Source organism: Heterodontus francisci, chromosome 2 (assembly GCF_036365525.1).
Source record: "Heterodontus francisci isolate sHetFra1 chromosome 2, sHetFra1.hap1, whole genome shotgun sequence".
In the NCBI taxonomy this organism is placed as follows: domain Eukaryota; kingdom Metazoa; phylum Chordata; class Chondrichthyes; order Heterodontiformes; family Heterodontidae; genus Heterodontus; species Heterodontus francisci.
This window is the reverse complement of record NC_090372.1, coordinates 2,165,413-2,186,429: the sequence shown is the minus strand read 5'-3', so window position 1 is coordinate 2,186,429 and position 21,017 is coordinate 2,165,413. Positions and strand designations below refer to the sequence as shown.

The 21,017-nt window shown below is 42.2% G+C and overlaps 1 protein-coding gene across 3 annotated transcripts in view; it reads left to right on the top strand.

The window, feature by feature from the left end:
- LOC137379102 (cadherin-18-like) overlaps positions 1-21,017 on the top strand; it is a 226,941-nt gene that overhangs the window by 179,746 nt on the left and 26,178 nt on the right. For 2 of the 3 annotated variants that reach the window (XM_068049797.1, XM_068049807.1), the window contains 5 exons: positions 648-835; positions 935-1,188; positions 15,299-15,435; positions 16,960-17,081; positions 19,557-19,674. In XM_068049797.1, the coding sequence (XP_067905898.1) occupies positions 648-835; positions 935-1,188; positions 15,299-15,435; positions 16,960-17,081; positions 19,557-19,674 (819 nt within the window). Of the gene's footprint in view, positions 1-647; positions 836-934; positions 1,189-15,270; positions 15,436-16,959; positions 17,082-19,556; positions 19,675-21,017 lie in introns of all 3 variants that reach the window. The other variant, XM_068049786.1, reaches the window with a different exon arrangement.

Genomic DNA, 21,017 nt, shown 5'->3' with positions numbered 1-21,017 from the left:
ATTTATTACATTGACAAATATCCATGAACATACATTTAATATGAACAAGTAGCTATGAAGAGTTTAATGCTGCTCGCCCAGTGGAACAAAGCAGTGTTCCAGGCCCTGACACTTTAACCCCCGGGTTTTCAGCCATGCGGAACTTATCTGTCACAGGCAGGCAGGGGTCTCATAAATGGTGACCCAGAAGAGGCTTGCGATAAGCGGTCATTTGATTACATGTTTGGTAGGTTCCTTGTGGTCCTGGAGGAATAATGAAATTACACGTATGTTTTGTATATTTATCAATGGAATAAAGAGGTAGCTGTGATCGAGAGTGGTGCCTTTAACTCGAGTGATGACTGCTTCTCCTAGCCTCCTCTACCCTGGTTATCCCTTCACACATCTTTGGCTGTGAGTATCCCAGACCTACCTTCCACTTCCACCTGACTTACCTCAAAGGAAACCATTCCCCTGGGATTGCAGGATGATTCCTGATGAATCTGACATCAGCCTTAGAAAGTCGCCATACTTCATCATATTAGCTTAATTTACTAGCAGTTTTGTATGTGTAATTATACTTTGTCAGAGATTATCTTTACATTAATCCTGATATGCGATGTTTTAAATTATCATTTTCTTTCTACCTCTCCTTCATTTATTCGCAGAACATTACCAGCTGTATGTACCTGAGTCGGCCACAGTGGGCACAGCTGTAGGTAAGATTAAGGCAACTGATCCTGACATTGGAGTGAATGCAGACATGACATACAGTATCATTGATGGAGATGGTTTTGGGGTCTTCACCATTTCCACAGACAAAGATACCAGGGAAGGAGTTATTATTCTGAAAAAGGTGATTGTTTTATTTTTGTAAAATTGAAATGTATGATTGTGTTTTGTCAAATGGACTGTTAACAAGTGACTTATCTCTGTGGTCTTTTCATTCATTCAGCCACTAAACTATGAAAAGAAGAAAGTGTATACGATAAAGATAGAAGGAGAAAACACTCACATTGATCCTCGCTTTTGGAACCTGGGCCCATTCAAGGACACTGCTACTCTGAAAATTATTGTTGGGGATGTGGATGAGCCTCCAATGTTCTCAGTGCCCTCTTATGTGATGGATGTTTCCGAAAATGCAAAACTAGGATCTGTTGTTGGAGCAGTGATGGCACAAGATCCTGACAGTGCCAAAAACCTTATCAGGTGGGGCCTTACTGCATTTAATTAAAAATCCAATAATGTTAGTGTTCCGTCATAAGTTTACATTTTAACATTATTGATCAGTAAATTATGCCAGCATTCAATGCCCTAGCTAACAGTAATCACAAAGGTCCTATTGTTATGACACAACTGCTCAAGACAAAGCCCCCAATCAAAATATATGATTCTGATCGTGGTGGGAGCAACACACTATCAATTCAGTCCCGTCACTCCACAGGTCGCATAACATATCACTTTAAGCTTTCCCAAATCAAAGAAAGACACAGCGAGTTGAATAATCTAGTAAGCCCCCCAAATGAGGTGAACCAAACCAGGTATCTTTCCATATTAACAAATTAACTGTTTATTAGAGAAACTAAAAAAACCTTAAACTCTACTAAGATAAACCAATATCTAAAAATAGAAATAATAGTTAAGTCCTTGCAGATTTACGCTTCCTGATGAACAGTCCTCTGATTAAAAGTCCACTTTCAATCTTCCAGAGTCCGATGAGGAAAGGAAAACAGTTCATCGATAGGCCGTTCAATATTTGAAGCTTCAAACTCTTCTGCTTTCCAGCGATGACCACAGCAGATCAACAATTCGCAACCACTTTCAAAACAATCAATCTGACTTTATTTTTACTTCTCAAAATTCTAAAATGTTAACAGTTTAAATTGACTAAGAGATCTCTCCATTTCCTTCAGAACAGTCTGTGTCTCAAACTGTTTCTCCAAAGCCAGTTTTTTCAGCTAGTTTCAAAGTTAAACAGCAACATTGTATATCCTGTTCTCTGTTTCTGAATGGTTGTATTCAGGGCAACCAAAATGCACTTTCCGGTAATTCCTGAAGCTGGCTTGTTCTCCCTCTCTATGGTTGTATCCAGAGCAACCAAGATGTACTTTCACTTGGTAACTTCTGAGGCTTGCCACCTTAAAGTACTGATCTCTTACAGCCTTAAAGGCACACCGCATATTTCCCGACAAAAAAACAACAGGACCATGACACTATTTATTTACTTTTCTAATGCTTGATATACTAAGTTGTATCTGTAATTAGGCACCTACAGAGAATTAGAATTCCAAGCATTCACTTCATTTACAGTTGTGCTATTTGAAGTTTACGGTCTATATTTTTCAAAAAGAAATTTATAAGTTTCCAGAATAGAAGAGCATTGAAGCCCACTTCGAAGATTTGGTTCACTTGCTCTATGAACTACAGAATAGTGAGTGGAATGTTCCACCTTAGTGAAAGGACAAATATCATCAGCTGATTGTACTGTGGCAAAGTTCATGGTTCAGAATGTCAGATGGAGAGGGATGCAATGAAGGCGAGAGGTGAGAAATGGAAATAAAAATCTGTTTATCTTCATATAGATGGTTGAGCAAAATAAAAGAAGCATCAAGCATTTATGACATAGTTCTGACCTGCTGCCAGGAGTATATGGAACAATGATTTCTGTAATATGATTGCAACATTACATTCCCTTGAATGCAGAGTGGAATGTGTTGTGTTTGATTGCTCAGTGATTGATTGCTCTGTGCTGTGTTTGTAAGACATGTTCACTGTCTCGTCAGTCAACCCTGAGGGGGTGTAGTTTCAAAAGTGAAACTAAGACTGATCTGGGCAGCCATCTAAATAGAAGCCTACACACACACATTCTATTTTTGTGATGGGGGTCCTGGCGGCAGGCCAGAAGGTGTGGAGAGACCCTGTCTTGGCCCTGTTTCAGATCCTTGTTGCAATTCCACAGCGGGCAGGCAGTTAACTGCCCACTGTCAGGGATGCAATACCTTTAAGGGATGAGCTCCCACCTCCAGGGCTGCTGGCCAATCGGAAGGCCAGCACTTCTGTAGTACCGGCTGTGCCACTGGGAGCAGTAGTGACTTCTGGTACTGCAGGAGGTGCTGCAGCATTGAGGACATTGGAGATGCCGGGAGAGGTGAGTGGGGTCGGGGTCTCTGGGGCCATTCAGGCAGGCTCTGACAGGGTGGGGAGGGGCGGGGGGCGGAAGGGTTAGTGAGGGTGGGGTGAGGGTTGTCGATCACTGCTGGGGTGGGGTGGAGCCCCTCTGGAGGTCCTGGATATCCACCCAGAGGAGGTATTCCCCCGACCTGGCTTGGAGACTGCCAGGCCTCTCCCCGCAGCAGTGGGCCCCTCTGTCCTCCACAAATCGGAGGTGGAGATAGGGAGGCCCTTAAATGGCTATTAGGTGGCCTCCATTCCTGTCTCTAGCCCAGTGAGTCTAGTTCCTTTATGCTTGAGGTACAAAACATAAAATCTGCCGACGTGGATGGCGAGTAATTTAAACTTACCAGCACCAGCGCCTTTCCTGTCATCACCAGGAGATCCTCCCATTCCATGTGAGAGATGGATTTCTGGGTTTGAAACCAACTTGCTCGCTGCAGGTTTGGAAAGTAGGAATGTAGCAGCAACCCGCAAGACAGTGATACTCGTGCATTGCCTTGGAGCAGAGGGCCAGTGTGTATTCGAGCAGGTAGCGAATGATATGTCAACATTCGATAAAATGGTGAATGTTCTCGAGAAATACTTCGACCCGAAGAAAAGTTTGACGATTGAACGATACATGTTCCACCAGAGATGCCAGGGAAATGGTGAGGCCATAAAACAATATGTCAGTTGGCTTCTACATGCAAATTTGGTACACGAACTAATGAACTAATTCCTGACCAACAAATTGAAAACACTTAAATCCCATGAATTAGGGAACACCCACTCAAGGAGGATGATGGTTTGACTTTGGGAAAAGCCATGACCTTGGCTATCCAAATCGAATCCGGCATGTTAGATTCAAAGATGTTACACAAAAAATACACCCTTTTGCTCAGGGTCGCCAGCACAGCTTGTCCAATCGGGTCAAGTGCAAGAGTTATGGACAAAGAGGCCTCAGCAAGCTCATCAACACTTGCCCCATCACAGTCAGGCACCCTCAAAAACATGTCCACATTGTGGGGGTACCCATGGATTCAAAACACCATGTCTGGGATGAGGGAAAAAGTGCATGTCATGCTCAAAGATGAATCACTTCGCAAAGGTATGTAGGTCGAAGAAAAAACTTGGTCAGTTCAACAAGTGGAGGAACCTATTCCTGAGAGTGCAAAACGGTATGTGCATACTATCGCAGATAGTAAAGTGACTGGTCCCATGTACGGGTGTCAATTGCACAATCACAATTGCAGGCATTTCAGTGTTGCTTCTCATTCATGTGGGTGTGAGAGTTTCCATATTGAGTGAAGACCTCTACTGTTATTTTTCGTAATTTTCTCTCACTACTGCGACAGACACTCTTCAAGCTTACGTTAACTCAATTATCCCAGTCTTCGGAACAATCACAGTTCCAGTGCGCTACAAAAATGTCAATCTAGACAAGTTTGCGTTCTTTGTATCCAAAGACAGGAGGCTTATGGGGGTAGTCTTGTTTGATAAGGTTGGCTTCAAACGTGCAGACCCCACCATAGCACACATTAATGTGATCAATGATACAGACAATGCTCAACAGTATCCTTTCTCATTCAGTGGATTTGGGGAGATTAAGGGATACTGTCATTCTCCTGCCGTCGACGTTAATTTAGCCTGTTTCGCAAAATTTGAAATGATTGCCATTTGCAATCCGCCATGAAGTGTCTCAGGAGCTGAAAAGACTGGAAGCAGACGGTATCATTGAGCAAATCCATTCATCCCATGGATACCGAACCTAGTCATTGTGCAACACAAAAACTGAGAACTTAGACAATACATTGACCTTTAAATCGGTCAACAAAGCAATTATTCCAGACAAGTACCCACTCCCTATGATCTAAGAATTGTCGGCATCATTTTATGACTCCACAGTCTTCACAAAGCTCAATATGCGTTGGTGTTATCTTCAGATACCACGAGTGGAGCGAATCTGACAACTACACATGACGGTGTGTTTCAGTACCGCAAAATGCCCTATGGACTAAGTTCAGCACTTAATGTGTTCCAGAAGATTGTCTCTTCAGTCTTGTCAGACATTGAGGGGACGATCAACCTTCTCAACGACATTGTCATCCATAGAACGGACAAAGCAGATCACGATCAGCGGTTATCCACAGTGCTCGCTTAACTTTCACAACAAGGACAAATGCACATTCGTAACATCCAAGATTGACTTTCTTGCATACAAAGTGACAGTGGCTGGAGTAAAGCCTATGTACGACAACGTCAAAGCCATTCATGAGCTTCCCACCCCATCTAACACAAAGGAGTTAGCATCATTCCTCAGCATCACTAACTTATCACAAATTTGTGCCCCAGTATGTGGAGATCGCAGAGCCTCTTCGAAGGTTACTGCACAAATGTACACAATGGGAATGGATGATTGCACAGAAAACAGAGTTTGACACGTTAAAGGTGAAGATAGCATCTCCACCAGTCCTCACACATTTCAACCCACGTGTGGAAATGTATGTCACAACAGACATATCAGGAAATACAATAGGGACTGTACTCTCACTGTACATTGCAGAAAGCGAACGACCGATCTTCTATGCATCACAACTGTGGTCGCTAACTGAACGCAAATACTGCACTGGAGATCTGGAAGCACTAGCCTGCTACTACACTTGTGAAATGTAATGGGTTTTAAGCAAGTAAAGTAGGGGTGGGGTCTGATGAAAGATCACTGACCTGAAACATTGTCTTCGCTTCACTCCCCACAGATGCTACCAGACCTGCTGAGTATTTCCAGCACTTTGTTTTATTTCAGATTTCCAGCATCTGCAGTATTTTGCTTTTATCTACGCTTGTGAACATTGGCACATGTATCTCTTTGGTAGGAAGTTCACCCTCTGCACTGTCGACGACAGCATTAGAGACAGTGAAGCGACTTGCGACATCAAAGACTACATAGTCGTGGTGATTTTGCATATGACCACAAATCTTGAGAGGCGAGAGGAGTCTACAGAGTACGCAATGAGCTTGCACTGTTTGATGACAACTGTATCACATGTGGAACTCGCGCTACACCAATAGATGCTGCATCTTGCCCATAAAGGACATCCAGGTGTCATTAAGGTGAAGCAGTCTGGTGACCAGCAATAGATCACTGCATGGAAACTGCTCAGTATGTACACTCAGTGAAAAATCTGTTAAACCATGTCTCCCACCTCTACAACTGACCCCATGGCCAACAAAACCATGGCAACAACTCCAAGTAGATATTTTTGGAGAAGTGCATGCAGCCCCTGGCAATTAACGTTTTTTGCTTGTTGATCATAATCTAATTAGCAAGTGGCCAGAAATCGCTACAACAAATTCCATAACTACCACTTTGGTCATTGACATTCTTGACAAGTTGTTTACAAAGTGGGGTTTGCAGAAGACTATCACTACGAACAACAGAACTCAGTTTGTTTTCAGTCAGTTCATGGAGTTCCAAGCAAGCTACAGAATTCACCACCATCTGACATTGCGATATAACCCACAATCGAATGGTGGCGTTGAACATTTCAACAGGGTGATCAAGGACAGTTTGAGAGCCCACATGTTGGAGGAGAAAAATCCATTCATATCCTACTTTGCACATATCGATCAACCCCACATTCTCAGACCGGAGAGACGCTGGCCAAACTTATGATTAATTGCAACATTCGCACCCCGCTGACCATTCTTCAACTGTCATTTCCATCCAACGCGAATGTCAGAGTGAAAGCAGAGAAATGATGAAGCGACAAGGCAAAGGTGTACTCCAATAAAGGAAAGTGCACAAGGAAACCATGATTCACAGTCAGAGATTGAGTTTGCATCAAATGTCCAAACCGCAACCACAAGCTCACGTCATCCCTATCGCAGCCTAAGCAGATCAAACGGATGCTCATACCAACACTTATCTGTCAGAAGACAACACCAAGTGGAACACGAGACGCTTGATTGCGAGCAGACCTGGAGATTTTGATGATCGTGACTATGAGGATACATTTCCTTTTACTGATTGGCGATATGATGTTGATGCCCATCAAGATGTTTGCGCTGAACCACAACCACATCAATCTCAATGCCATTATAGGAGACCTCCATATCTCAAAGATTATTTGTGTACCTAGAGGACCAAAGAGACTTGAAGAAATGACTCAATATGTACCAGTTTGATGCTTATGAAGGTTTAATTCAAAATAAACTGCTTAGTCTACGAAGGGGAGAATATATTGTGCTTGATTGCTCAATGATTGATTGCTCAGTGCTGTGCTTGTAAGGCTGCTCACTGTTGTGTCAGTCAACGCTGAGGGGGTCAATGGTTCCAAAAGTGATCAAGCCAACCATCTGTACAAAGCCCACACACAGTAATCGTGAGTCTAGTTTCTCTCTGCTTGAGGCACGAAACATAACAGAACGTATAATGTGAATGAACCACACATCGAGGAGCATTTGAAACAAAAAGAAACAATATTAAGTATGTTGAATAGAGGACTTTTAGAGGCTTCAAAAGATTATGTAGGACACATTTATTTTTTCCCAACAGTGGTTCTTGCAAAGTAATGAATAGAATACACTAATGCTGCCCTTGCAGAAGCAGTAGAGCTTTACAACAATTCATACAAATTAAGATTGGTATCTTATGGGATAATAAAAGTTTTGTTCTGTTTGGTCTAACTGATATGTTTAGTTTAAACAGAGAGCCCTTCTACAGCTTATGTGTCCAACACTGTAAATAATGTAAAGAGAATGCTTCTGTCTTTCACCCTTGTTACGAACTCTGTTCCTTCACTATCGACTCTGACTCCATCACTCTCCCTGGCAACTCTGTAAGGCTGAACCAGACTGTTCACAACCTTGGTGCCATATTTGGCCCCAAGATAAGCTTCCTACCACTTACCTGCACCATCACTAATATAGCTTATTTCCAACTCCATTGTTAAACTCCAGAAAGATTGTTATGGAAGGATAATGCTGGAGCCTATCTTTACTCAGTTTCACATGTATTGTACAGAGTAAAATGATTACAAATAGGTAGCTTCTCACTCAAACCCTCCACCAGTCTCTATAAGAGTCTCCTTTGCTCAAGTAAGAGCCCAGTTAACACCCCCCACCTGTAGATAATTAAACAACTAATACACAATTAATATCCTTAACATTGCACAACTCCGCAACTCCTCCCTTGCCTCAGCTCATCTGCTGCTGAAGCACTCATCCATTTGTTACCTTTAGTCTTGATTATTCAAACACACTCCTGGGCAGCATCCCAAATTTTACCCGCTGTAAACTTGAGGTCATCCAAAACTCTGCTGCCCATATCCTTACTTACACCAAGTCCCGTTCACCCCATCAGCCCTGTGCTCAATGTGCTACATTGGCTCTCGGTCAAGCAATGCCTCGATTTTAAAAAAAAATTTCATCCTTGTTTTCAAATTCCTCCATGGCCTCACCTCTCCATATCTCTGTATCCTCCTCCAGCCCCACAACCCTCTGAGATATCGGTGCCCCTCTCATTCTGGCTTTTTGCGCATCCCCGATTTTAATCGTTCCATTGCTGATGGCCGTGTCTTCCGCTGTCTAGGCCCTAAGCTCTAGAATTCCTTCCCTAAACCACTCACCTCTCTATCTTTCTACCTCTCTTTCATCTTTTAAAATTCTCCTTAAAATCTATCTCTTTGACCAAGCTTTTGGCCTTCTGCCTTAATATTGCCTTGTGTGGTTTGGTGCCAAATCTTGTTTTCTAATGCGCCTGTGATGTGCCTTGGGACATTTTAATGCATGAAAGTGCTATATAAATACAAGTTGTTGTTTTTCAATCTGCAGCCATCAGGCTGGCAGAATAACTACATATATAAAAAATTCAGTTTATTCTTTAAGTATCTTAGCATTAATGCTTACAATACTGATATTGCCTTGACTGATTAATTAATGAAATTAAGGGAAATGGCTCAGATTGAGGAGTCGATTAGTTTTAAATTCAAAGCATGCTTCGAGATTGCTGGGAGAAAAGGTCCACAAGAAGCCACAGAATCAATACAATATGTGGTATCAAATAGCTGAAGTAAAGCTAGTAAATCTTTTACTCAGAAAAGAATCTTGGTAGTTTTGATATTTAAACACACAAGAGACTTTGAAAAGCGATAAATAATTTAGCTCCAGCTTTCACCAAAAAATGAATTTTCTTTTTTTTACACGAAGTTAAAGGGCAATGTCATTTTTCAAAACGCTTTCACAATTTTGAAAAAATAAATGATGCGTGGAAGGATGTTTTATTGGTAATACGAACAGGTCAAATCACATTCATCATTTTTGCTTGAGTCTTTAATTAAAACAAAACAAGAATAAAGAAGGGCTGAGTGTGGTGCTGTGTATTAGCATAGGGGATTCCATCGAGGGCAGGAATTTGAGCCAGGCCAGATCGACTCAATGAAAGTTATCTCTGACTTCCAGGAAAATTACTGTTGCTGAAGTATTAACCCAGTGGGTTCACAGCAGAGAGAGTATCAGCAGAGCAGTGAGCTCATGAAATAAATGGGTGACAATGCTGAGAATGTGCTTCTGAGGTTAGATCAAAACACATTTCTTTTCCTGCTGTGTAGAAGGAGCATCACAACTCCAGCTGACCCTGCCTTTACTTGTGGCTGAAAATGTGTGCTAAAAGTGGAAAAGTGTTCTGTTCTCCAGCCATGACACATCCCTAATCTTTGACGAAGCTATTGGAAAATATAAATTGGAGAAAAGACAAAGACTGTAAAAGTCAGCTCAATTTTCAACTTGATAAAAGCAAAATACCACAGATGCTGGAAATCTGAAATAAAACCAGAAAGTGCTGGAAATACTCAACAGGTCTGGCAGCATCTGTGGAGAGAGAAACAGAGTTAATGTTTCAGGTCGATGACCTTCATGAGAACAGATGCTGCCTGATCTGCTGAATACTTCCAGCATTTTCTGTTTCAACTTTAAAATGCCAACAGAACCATTTGGTTGAGCTACTTGTCTCTTCTCCCAGTCATAAATTAATCTATATATAATATAATGTTGGTTTGAATTTGATCTTTCTTCAGCTGCAGATCATCACAAAGTCACTGTAGCACTCCTGTTCTAATCAGGGTTTACAGTTCTTATTCCATTCCTTCAGCTATGCAAAAACCGGCATTGGGTTATTACGACTGCTGAGGGGATCTTGAACTTTTTATGATTTCTCATTTACATAGAGATTGATTTGTGACCTATGCTTTTATGAGACTTTGTTCTATTTTAAATGAGCTGACATGAATAATTAGTTAAATTCTGTTGGAAAAAGTAGGGTAGTAGTGCAGGAGGTAATGTAACTTTTAAGACAACTCCCAGCTCTTGTCCTTTTTTCCCCACCTCTTCCACAAGGTAAGGAAAGAAAATGCAGGACCAGCTCCGACAGTCATAGAGTCTTGTTGGAGATCTTGTTTCTGTTGCAGTGCTTGCTGTCTGGGCAGTCCTGGGAGCACTGTGCCCAACTCTTAGGCTGAAGATTTGGACATGGCAGCAACCATATGTGATTGAATATAAAGGAAGCAACAGGATATCTGTGTGTCGTTAATAACCAATAGAGGAAGGAAAATGCTGATCAAGATACACCTCTTCTGAACTGTTCCAATCAGTGATTGAATCACTGACAGACTGTGGAAACCGACAGGACTGATTAAACCTTGGACAGATTCCCATTGATTCCAACCAGTGAATGCTGCATTTTGTCTCGAAATCCAAATGCATAGTAGCAATGATCATTGCAGTGCTCAAATAATGTGTTAGTGTCGAGGTTGGTGATTACAAAGTAAAGTCATTACCCTCCTATTTCTGCAGTTGGTTATAAAAGAATTGTTAGGAATTCAGGTTCATGGGGCTGAATTTTATGCCGCCCCAATGGGTCGGATCGTGGTATGAGGGTGGCGTAAAATTGAGCGGGAAGCTCTGGGAGGCCTACCCGCCCCACTTCCGCCTCTGGCCAAGTTTACGGCATCGGGCAGGGGGTGGGAAATGGTCCACCCACCCGAGGCCAATCAAGGCCCTTAAGTGGCCACTTAACTGCCATTTAAGGGCCCTCGCCCTCCTCCACGGGTATTTTACCCATGGCAAGTGGGCGTGCTGGGAACATGAAAGGTCGCAGAGCAATAGCTGCCAGCCTTTCCACGCCCCGGGGGGGGGGGTGCATGGCAGTCAGGCACAGGGTGCCTGATTGAGGGCCGCCCCCACCTCCCAACCCATCCCCGGACCCAACATGCCCTCCTCCCCCCGCTGATTGGCCAGCAGCTCACTGAGGCGGGACCTCCTCCCTCAAGTGAGTGGAAGTCCCACTTCGGAACAATTAAAGCCTGGGGACCCGTAACAGTCTCTCCCAAAAGCAGTCTGAGCATCTTATTTTTATTGGAGTTAATGCAAACTTCACTATATTTACTTGCACATTAGCAGAATCATGGAAAAGGGATTAATGATACCATCCCTTCTGATATCTGGACTAGAAATTTGTGTCTTTTGCATGAATGGTTCTTTCACCTTACCAAAGGTGATCGAAGCAAACACTGGGTGAGGCAACTGTACCAGAAGGGGGAACATGTAAGATGACAGTTATGATTGGAGTCAGACAGTGCAGCTTAGCTTTGCATGGTGAAGCAAAATAACAAATACGCCATAGTCTCCTACCTCACTGGGTCACATTACTTGATTTAAACAAGATGACTCCTCACTGTCCCTTGTCATTTCTTAGTGTCGGTGAAGCCTTCAGTTTTCTCGTTAACAACACTATTGTTTGCACAGCCATTTGTTCCAAAAGTCTGTCTGTCAGCCGAGATCCAAACCTCTTAAATCTCTCTAATCAAAGCCAAAATATATAGATAGCAGAAATAAGATCCTGCAGTCTTGGATCAATTCGCACATCGTAGCATCCTTCAGGTGGTTCACATTGAAATTGGACAATGTAGGAGTGCTCTAAGATATCTAATAGGTTAATGCAGTCAGCAATTGAAATATACTGATCAAGAAGGTCCCAGTTTCATTGCTCGGTCTTTGTTCATTCAAACAATCTCAGCCAAGACAGTCCGTTTGTCAGTTGGGCTTCATTAGTATCATGCTTAAGTCTAATCAAATGATTTATTAGGGTGATACTGGGACTGAGAGTTATACTTGTCAGGAAAGATTTAATAGGCTGGGGCTTTCTTTTACTGAACAAAATAACTGAGGAATGAACTGATAGATACCTCTAAGCTTATGAAAGGGTTTGATAGGCTAGACATAAAGTAGACATTTCTACTTGCAAAGGATACCAGAACTAGGAGCAATAAATATACAATATTCACTAATAAACCAAAATGAATTCAGGAGAAACTTATTTGCCCAGAGAGAGATGATCATGTGGAACTTGCTACTGCAGGAAACAGTTGAAACAACTAGCAAAGATGCATTTAGAGGGAGAAAGGAATAGAAGGATATGTTGATGGGGTGGGAGGAGATTCATGTGGAGGATCAACACCACATGAACCTGTAGGGTTGAATAGCCTGTTTCTGTACTGTAAAGTTTATGTAATATTAAGTAATTAGGATTGTTTTCTTTGAAGAGGAGAAGATCGAGGGGAGATTTGATAGAGGTATTCAAAATCATGAGGGGTCTGGACAGAGTAGATAGACAGAAACTGTTCCCATTGATGGAAGGATCAAGAAGCAGAGGGCACAGATTTAAGGTAATTGACAAAAGAAGCATAGGTGACATAAGGAAAAACTGTTTCACGCAGCGAGTGGTTAGGATCTGGAATGCACTGCCTGAGAGTGTGGTGGAGGCAGGTTCAATCGAGGTATTCAAGAGGGAATTAGATTATTATCTGGAAAGGAAAAGAGTGCAGGGCTATGGGGATAAGGCAGGGGAGTGGCACTAGGTGAATTGCTCTTCTGGAGAGCAAGTGCAGACAGCTGAATGGCCTCCTTTTGTGCTGTGACCATTCTATGATTCTATCATTCAAGACTAACATGCTCCCTAAATAAAGCCGAGGATTTGGGATTGAATAAAGGGCCGGAATAGTCAGTGGATGGAAGTTCTGTCCTACCGTACATCTAATTATTGAGGAGAATCCCAGAAATTTTAGACCTGAATGTTCTATCATAAAAATGGATGTACATAACTATGTGATGAGAGCCTGAACAGATTCAAAGCTGAAATCTGAGAGTAAATACTTCTTAAGTACTGACTCCCACGCTGATGTTATCTTTAAAGAATGATTGCTTAATTTAGGTGAAGACTTCGCAACAGCTGTAGTGAGTGGTCTACTGTGTTTAATGTAAGAAAAGGGGGAAGATTAATGTCTTGTACCTTTATTATAGATGTTGCTGGACAGAATTTAAATTCCACTGAGGTTTTAAATATGTTCTAAGAATTACCTCAGGCAGTATTACTTTTGGTTTAAACATTCCAGTTATTATCCACTTCTGGTGAATATCTTGAAATGATATTCTCTATGTAACAATATTATATAATAGAGACTAGAGATCATTGTTAAGCAGGTTATCCACTCATGATAATTTAAGTGCAACCCATTCTTCACACTCAATGCTTTAGGCTGTGTTTTTATAAGAGTCATCCAGACAATAACGACATTGAAACAGTGTGGTGAATATGACTGAATTACATTGCACATTAGTTGGTGAGATAAGTTCTTTTTCAACTTGACTATATTAGTTTTCCACTCAGCCAAATCCTTCACTTGTATTTCAAAGAAAGTAAGTTAGTCCTTAAGGTAATAAAGTACACCCATGGTGGAGAGAGGGAGCTGATAAATCAGATAGGAAAGAGATGGAAAAGGTCAAAAAGCATCAGCTGCTCCAAGAAACCAATTAAATAAACTTTGAAAGGCTGCAGAGCAAGAATTAATGTTCTTTATAAGCTGACGATGCTCTGATTTTCACCTAAGTGGATAATTGATGTTTGACCACTGCAATGTTTCATCCCTCTGTTTAACACTCTTTAATAACTACTACTTTTGCCTAAACAGACTTTTTCTCTGTATGAATCCATTGTTGTCTCGTAATTGCTTTTTGTGTGATTGGGGATCTCCCTCTTAGCTCTGATCTCCATTGTCTTCCTTTTCATTGCAATCTTTCCTCTCTTTATTTCATCAATATGACTGAGGTCCGGGACTCTGTGAACCTGCTCCTCTTGTTCCCTTTAAAGCACCAAGTATATCATTCTAAATCCACTTTTATTCTCTCTGCATCCTGACTGCATTGCAACCGACTCTCATTTCAGTCTCATACTTTAATTTGTTCTTTTGCTCGACCTCAAAATCAATATAACTTCTTACCTAGAGTCCTTTAATGCTCAAGCTTTCTACTTAATCATTACCTTCTGATTTACCTGCTCTTTGCTTTTTCTCTTGTCAGCCATGGCTCATGACTCAGTCGGTAGCACTCTCACCTTTGAGTCAGCAATCCAGAGATTTGAGCCCATAAACTAGGCTGACACTTCAGTGCGATACTGATGGAGTGCTCCACTGTTGGAGGTGCTGCCTTTCAAATGAGATGTTAAACTGGGCCCTGTCTGTCCTCTCAGATGGATGATAGCGATTCCACAGCACTATTCAAAGAAGAGCAGGGGAGTTAGCCGCGATGTCTTGGCCAATATTTATCCCTCAATCAACATCATTGTAGCAGAGTATCTGGTTATTACCACATTGTTGTTAGTGGGAGTTTGCTGTGTGCAAATTGACTGCCATGTTTCCTTCATCATAGTAGTGACTACACTTCAAAATTACTTCATTTGCTGTTCAGCACTTTGGAATGTCTTGAAGGTGTTGAAAGCACTATAGAAATGCAAGTCTTTCTTTTCAATCTTGGTTCTTCAATTAAAAAAATTGCTAACTTTTCCATTCTGTCATGGGCAGATTAGTGGGAGGCTGCTTAACATAAAGGCATGGATTCTCTTAAGTAATAAACAGCTCACTGTAAAATGAATAATGCTCAAGGCAGATAGTTGTTTAAAAAAACAGAAGGATCATATTTCAGTATAATCAATAATTCAGATTCAGTCAAAGTCAAGCAAGTACATTATTTCTTGCTCCTGTATATTGTTGCTATTTTGTATCTAGCGGTGCATTCTTGTGAATCTTCAAGTAATTTGTAATGATTTTCCATTAATTAGATACTCCATTGAATATGGTGAAGAAGCAGAGAGATATTTCAACATTGATGTGAATAGTGGTGTTATTAAGACCACACAGCAACTTGACAGAGAAAGCATTCCTTGGCATAACATCACAGTCATTGCATCAGAACTTGGTAACTATGAGATGAAATATTTTGCTAATTTAAGTTGTACAAAAAACTATTAAACTTAGGGGCTGACAAGTTTTTCAGACATGGCTTTTAAATACTCTACAATCCAGCCATCCACCCCAATTTGGTTGTTGCTGGTTCTTTCATTTCATCATGATGAGCACAGAAATTAATTCAAAATATTTTATTTTTGAAAAAAACTTGTTGCTATTCTATTTCAAGCTGCCTAAAATCCAGGAGCTAATTTCAAACTACCTGACCCAGCAGGAAGCTGATAGGATCAGATCGACCACCCGTTTTGTCACCCCAGCTGATTTTACTTTCCATTGACTTAAATTTCACTGCCCCTCCCCCCTCCCCCAATCCACCCAGTATTACAGTGAATTCTAGTTGGCTTTTACCCAAAAGCAGAGTACTGCTGCTCAACCTGGATCAGGAGCCGCCACACAAATGTGGTAGATATCCACCTCTGGGAAATCATGAAGATTACTTCTGGAATGTTGAGACCAACACAGCTCGAGTGGCTTTCTGTGCTAGTACACATTGAACCTCCAAATATCCACAGGGAAAACATTCTCCTCAAAGAACACCACTGGCTAACAAAGCACTACCAATGATACAGGACCTCAGAAGAAGCCCATGCACTCATCTGAAATCTCGTAGCCCTTACTGGAACACATGCCACACCCTACAAACTGATAGCAGTCCCACCTCATGAGAGCACACCTCCTGGCTGAATGCTAATATCACCAGCCACAACCTACACACTGACCCAAGTGGTGAGCTCCCAGGTTGCAACCTCCCACAGAAAATCTGGACAACCCTCAACCACTTGAGGACGGGCTAGGGCAGATGTGGCCACTTGCTCCACAAGTGGAACATGAGGATCAGCTCAAACTGTGACAGTGACCATCCAAGTCAGACCATTGCCCACATATTGAACTCTTCCTCTGAGAGATCCATTCCTGGTGGCATCACAAACATTCACACTGCACCAGCTGAGGCTGTTGAATGGATTGTTGACCTCAACATCGAACTATAATTGTTTCCCCAGACATACAAATATGTATACATTGATTTCTGTGGTCAATAACCACACAGAGCTTTTCCTGAGTTCACTTATATCAAAAATACCAACCAGTGTTTTCCACACGTGTATGCTGATGAGAAGAGGAATAAAATAAATGTAACAATGAGCTGGGCTCACCATCAAACTAAATAAAACAAATCTTAAAACCCTGATGTCCTATTTAAAAACCTTGGTGCAAATCTTTTAAGTCTGTGCTGATAGTGGGATATCTCATCCATCGCCAGTTGATATTGGGAAATTGTGACCACACCTTTGCAGTTTCTTCATATACATTGGTGGTGGAGGAGATTCGTGGTTCCCAGCACGGACTTGTAAAACTAATCCTTATAAATTCGTCTTTTAAAGTCACGTCAGTTGTTGTGTGTTAGCATGTGTATTTGTGTAGGAGTGGAAAAGAAGAGATTAGCTTATTTCTGTAATGATTTTATATTTTATAGACAACCCATCTCAGGTTACTCAAGTTCCAGTTGCCATTCACGTTCTTGATGTTAACGACAATGTGCCAGAGCTTGCCGAGGATTATGACACAATCCTTTGTGAGAATGCCAAACCTGGTCAGGTACGGTAGTAATATTTGCATTCACCACCATTCATTCATGGGATGTGGGCGTCGCTGGCCAGGCCAGCATTTAGTGCCCATCCCTAATTGCCCTTGAGAAGGTGGTGGGGAGCTGCCTTCTTGAACCGCTGCAGTCCTTTTGGGGGAGGTACACCCACAGTGCTGTTAGGAAGGAAGTTCCAGGATTTTGACCCAGCGACAGTGAAGGAATGGCGATATAGTTCCAAGTCAGGATGGTGTGTGACTTGGAGGGGAACTTGCAGGTGGTGGTGTTCCCATGCATTTGCTGCCCTTGTCCTTCTAGTTGGTAGAGGTCACGGGTTTGGAAGGTGCTGTCTAAGGAGGCTTGTGCATTGCTGTAGTGCATCTAGTAGATGGTACACACTGCTGCCACTGTGCGTCGGTGGTGGAGGGAGTGAATGTTTGTAGATGGGGTGCCAATCAAGCAGGCTGCTTTGTCCTGGATGGTGTCGAGCTTCTTGAGTGTTAAACAAAGAAAACAAAGAACAAAGATAATTTACAGCACAGGAACAGGCCCTTCGGCCCTCCAAGCCTGCGCCGATCCAGATCCTCTCTCGAAACATGTCGCCTATTTTCTAAGGTTCTGTATCTCTTTTCTTCCTGCCCATTCATGTATCTGTCTAGATACATCTTAAAAGACTCCATCGTGCCCGCATCTACCACCTCCGCTGGCAATGCGTTCCAGGTGCCCACCACCCTCTGCGTAAAGAACTTTCCACGCATATCCCCCCTAAACTTTTCCCCTTTCACTTTGAACTCGTGTCCTCTAGTAATTGAAACCCCCACTCTGGGAAAAAGCCTCTTGCTATCCACCCTGTCTATACCTCTCATGATTTTGTACACCTCAATCAGGTCCCCCCTCAACCTCCGTCTTTCTAATGAAAATAATCCTAATCTACTCAACCTCTCCTCATAGCTAGCGCCCTCCATACCAGGCAACATCCTGGTGAACCTCCTCTGCACCCTCTCCAAAGCATCCACATCCTTTTGATAATGTGGCGACCAGAACTGTACGCAGTATTCCAAATGTGGCCGAACCAAAGTCCTATACAACTGTAACATGACCTGCCAACTCTTGTACTCAATGCCCCGTCCGATGAAGGAAAGCATGCCGTATGCCTTCTTGACCACTCTATTTACCTGCGTTGCCACCTTCAGGGAACAGTGGACCTGAACACCCAAATCTCTCTGGACATCAATTTTCCCCAGGACTTTCCCATTTACTGTATAGTTCACTCTTGAATTGGATCTTCCAAAATGCATCACCTCGCATTTGCCCTGATTGAACTCCATCTGCCATTTCTCTGCCCAACTCTCCAATCTATCTATATTCTGCTGTATTCTCTGACAGTCCCCTTCACTATCTGCTACTCCACCAATCTTAGTGTCGTCTGCAAACTTGCTAATCAGTCCACCTATACTTTCCTCCAAATCATTAATGTATATCACAAACAACAGTGGTCCCAGCACGGATCCCTGTGGAACACCACTGGTCACACGTCTCCATTTTGAGAAACTCCCTTCTACTGCTGCTCTCTGTCTCCTGTTGCCCAGCCAGTTCTTTATCCATCTAGCTAGTACACCTTGGACCCCAAGCGCCTTCACTTTCTCCATCAGCCTGCCATGGGGAACCTTATCAAACGCCTTACTGAAGTCCATGTATATGACATCGACAGCCCTTCCCTCATCAATCAACTTTGTCACTTCCTCAAAGAATTCTATTAAGTTGGTAAGACATGACCTTCCCTGCACAAAATCATGTTGCCTATCACTGATGAGCCCATTTTCTTCCAAATGGGAATAGATCCTATCCCTCAGTATCTTCTCCAGCAGCTTCCCTACCACTGACGTCAGGCTCAACGGTCTATAATTACCTGGATTATCCCTGCTACCCTTCTTAAACAAGGGGACGACATTAGCAATTCTCCAGTCCTCCGGGATCTCACCCGTGTTTAAGGATGCTGCAAAGATATCTGTTAAGGCCCCAGCTATTTCCTCTCTCGCTTCCCTCAGTAACCTGGGATAGATCCCATCCGGACCTGGGGACTTGTCCACCTTAATGCCCTTTAGAATACCCAACACTTCCTCCCTCCTTATGCCGACTTGACCTAGAGTAATCAAACATCTGTTCCTAACCTCAACATCCGTCATGTCCCTCTCCTCGGTGAATACCGATGCAAAGTACCCGTTTAGACGTGTTGTTGGAGTTGCACCCATCCAGGCAAGTTACAAGATACAGATAGCAACCAACAACAAAAGCACTTGGAAATGATAGAATGTTACCTGCATTCAGAGTAAGATGAAGAAAAGTATGATACATTGTAGTTTTCTTAAAATAAATCATATACTTTTTGCACAAATATATGAACAAGAATTGGTGTGTTGTATTAACATGTATATTAGATAAGGTGAAAATATCATTCAATTTCAGGAAATTTGTCTGATTTTATTTAGGTTATTCAGACAGTGAGTGCTGTGGATAAGGATGACTTCGCCAATGGACCAAGATTTTACTTTTCCTTTGTGGCGGGATTTCCACCAAACCAAAATTTTACACTGAAAGATAATGAAGGTAATGATCCAGCTCAGAAAATAATCAACTACTTTATTATTTGCAATTAAATTACTTCAGAAAAGATGTTCTGGTAAACTGCTTTACTGTACATTTAATTATATTGCTTTTTCTGCCATCTGTGCTCTACCCATTTGACCTGGGAACTAGAATGGTTTGAGCTCTGTTGTTTATGTTAGTTATAAGCCAGGGATTAGGACTTTTCAAAGTGATCTGAGTCTCTACATCCTCCACCAGCCCAACCACACCACAGGTAGACTGTTGAGTCATTGTGAGCACATCATTTTCTAGCTTATTAAGAATAAGTTAACCTGAATTGGTAAATACAGCTGACCTTGAATGTTATTCATGGCTGGATTTTGAACTGAGATTTCCTGCACGGGACAGCGGGGTCCCCACAAATGATGATAAAAAGCATCCTCTCTCCTAATTCAGTTATTTCGAAATCTTACTGGCAAAATAACTCTCGAAATGTAAAACATGGGCTGATTCATTCTAGCATATCAACAGTGTTAAAGGAGGTTTTTGAGGTAATGGAAGTCATTCAATACGATTGGAATATGTTTGGAAAGGACAGGGCAGTCTTTCTATTCTGGCTGTCTTCCAGAACAGGAGTTTATAAGAAAATATAAAGGTGATTTAGGTTTTTGTGATTAAAGTGGATGATAGCAAACCTGTTTTACATTACTCCCCAATTTTATCTCTGTTCACTTCAATGGGCATAACAATGAGGTAGTGGAAATGAAACCCAAGCTGTGATTCACTATCACCTCTTTTATATTATCCCACAAAGTCCAAAGCACAGGAGAAAAAATCCTTTGACCCCCAATTTTCTCATTTTAATCTGGTAACCACTTCCATTAAATTAGTGGACAGAAGAAATTGATAAAAAAGCATTAAGCATTTGTACAACAATTTCGTCCACAGTCATTTCTAGGTTACTATCAATTTCTCTTTGGCCTCCTTATCTCGAGAGACAATGGGTAAGCGCCTGGAGATGGTCAGTGGTGTGTGGAGCAGCGCCTGGAGTGGCTATAATGGCCAATTCTGGAGTGACAGGCTCTTCCACAGGTGCTGCAGAAAAATTTGTTTGTCGGGGCTGTTACACAGTTGGCTCTCCCCTTGCGCCTCTGTCTTTTTTCCTGCCAACTACTAAGTCTCTTCGACTCGCCACACTTTAGCCCCGCCTTTATGGCTGCCCGGCAGTTCTGGCAAACGCTGGCAACTGACTCCCACGACTTGTGATTCACTGCTGAGTCAGTGGTGCTTGAGATGGCTTGGCCATGTGAGCCGCATGGAAGATGGCAGGATCCCCAAAGACACATTGTACAGCGAGCTCGCCA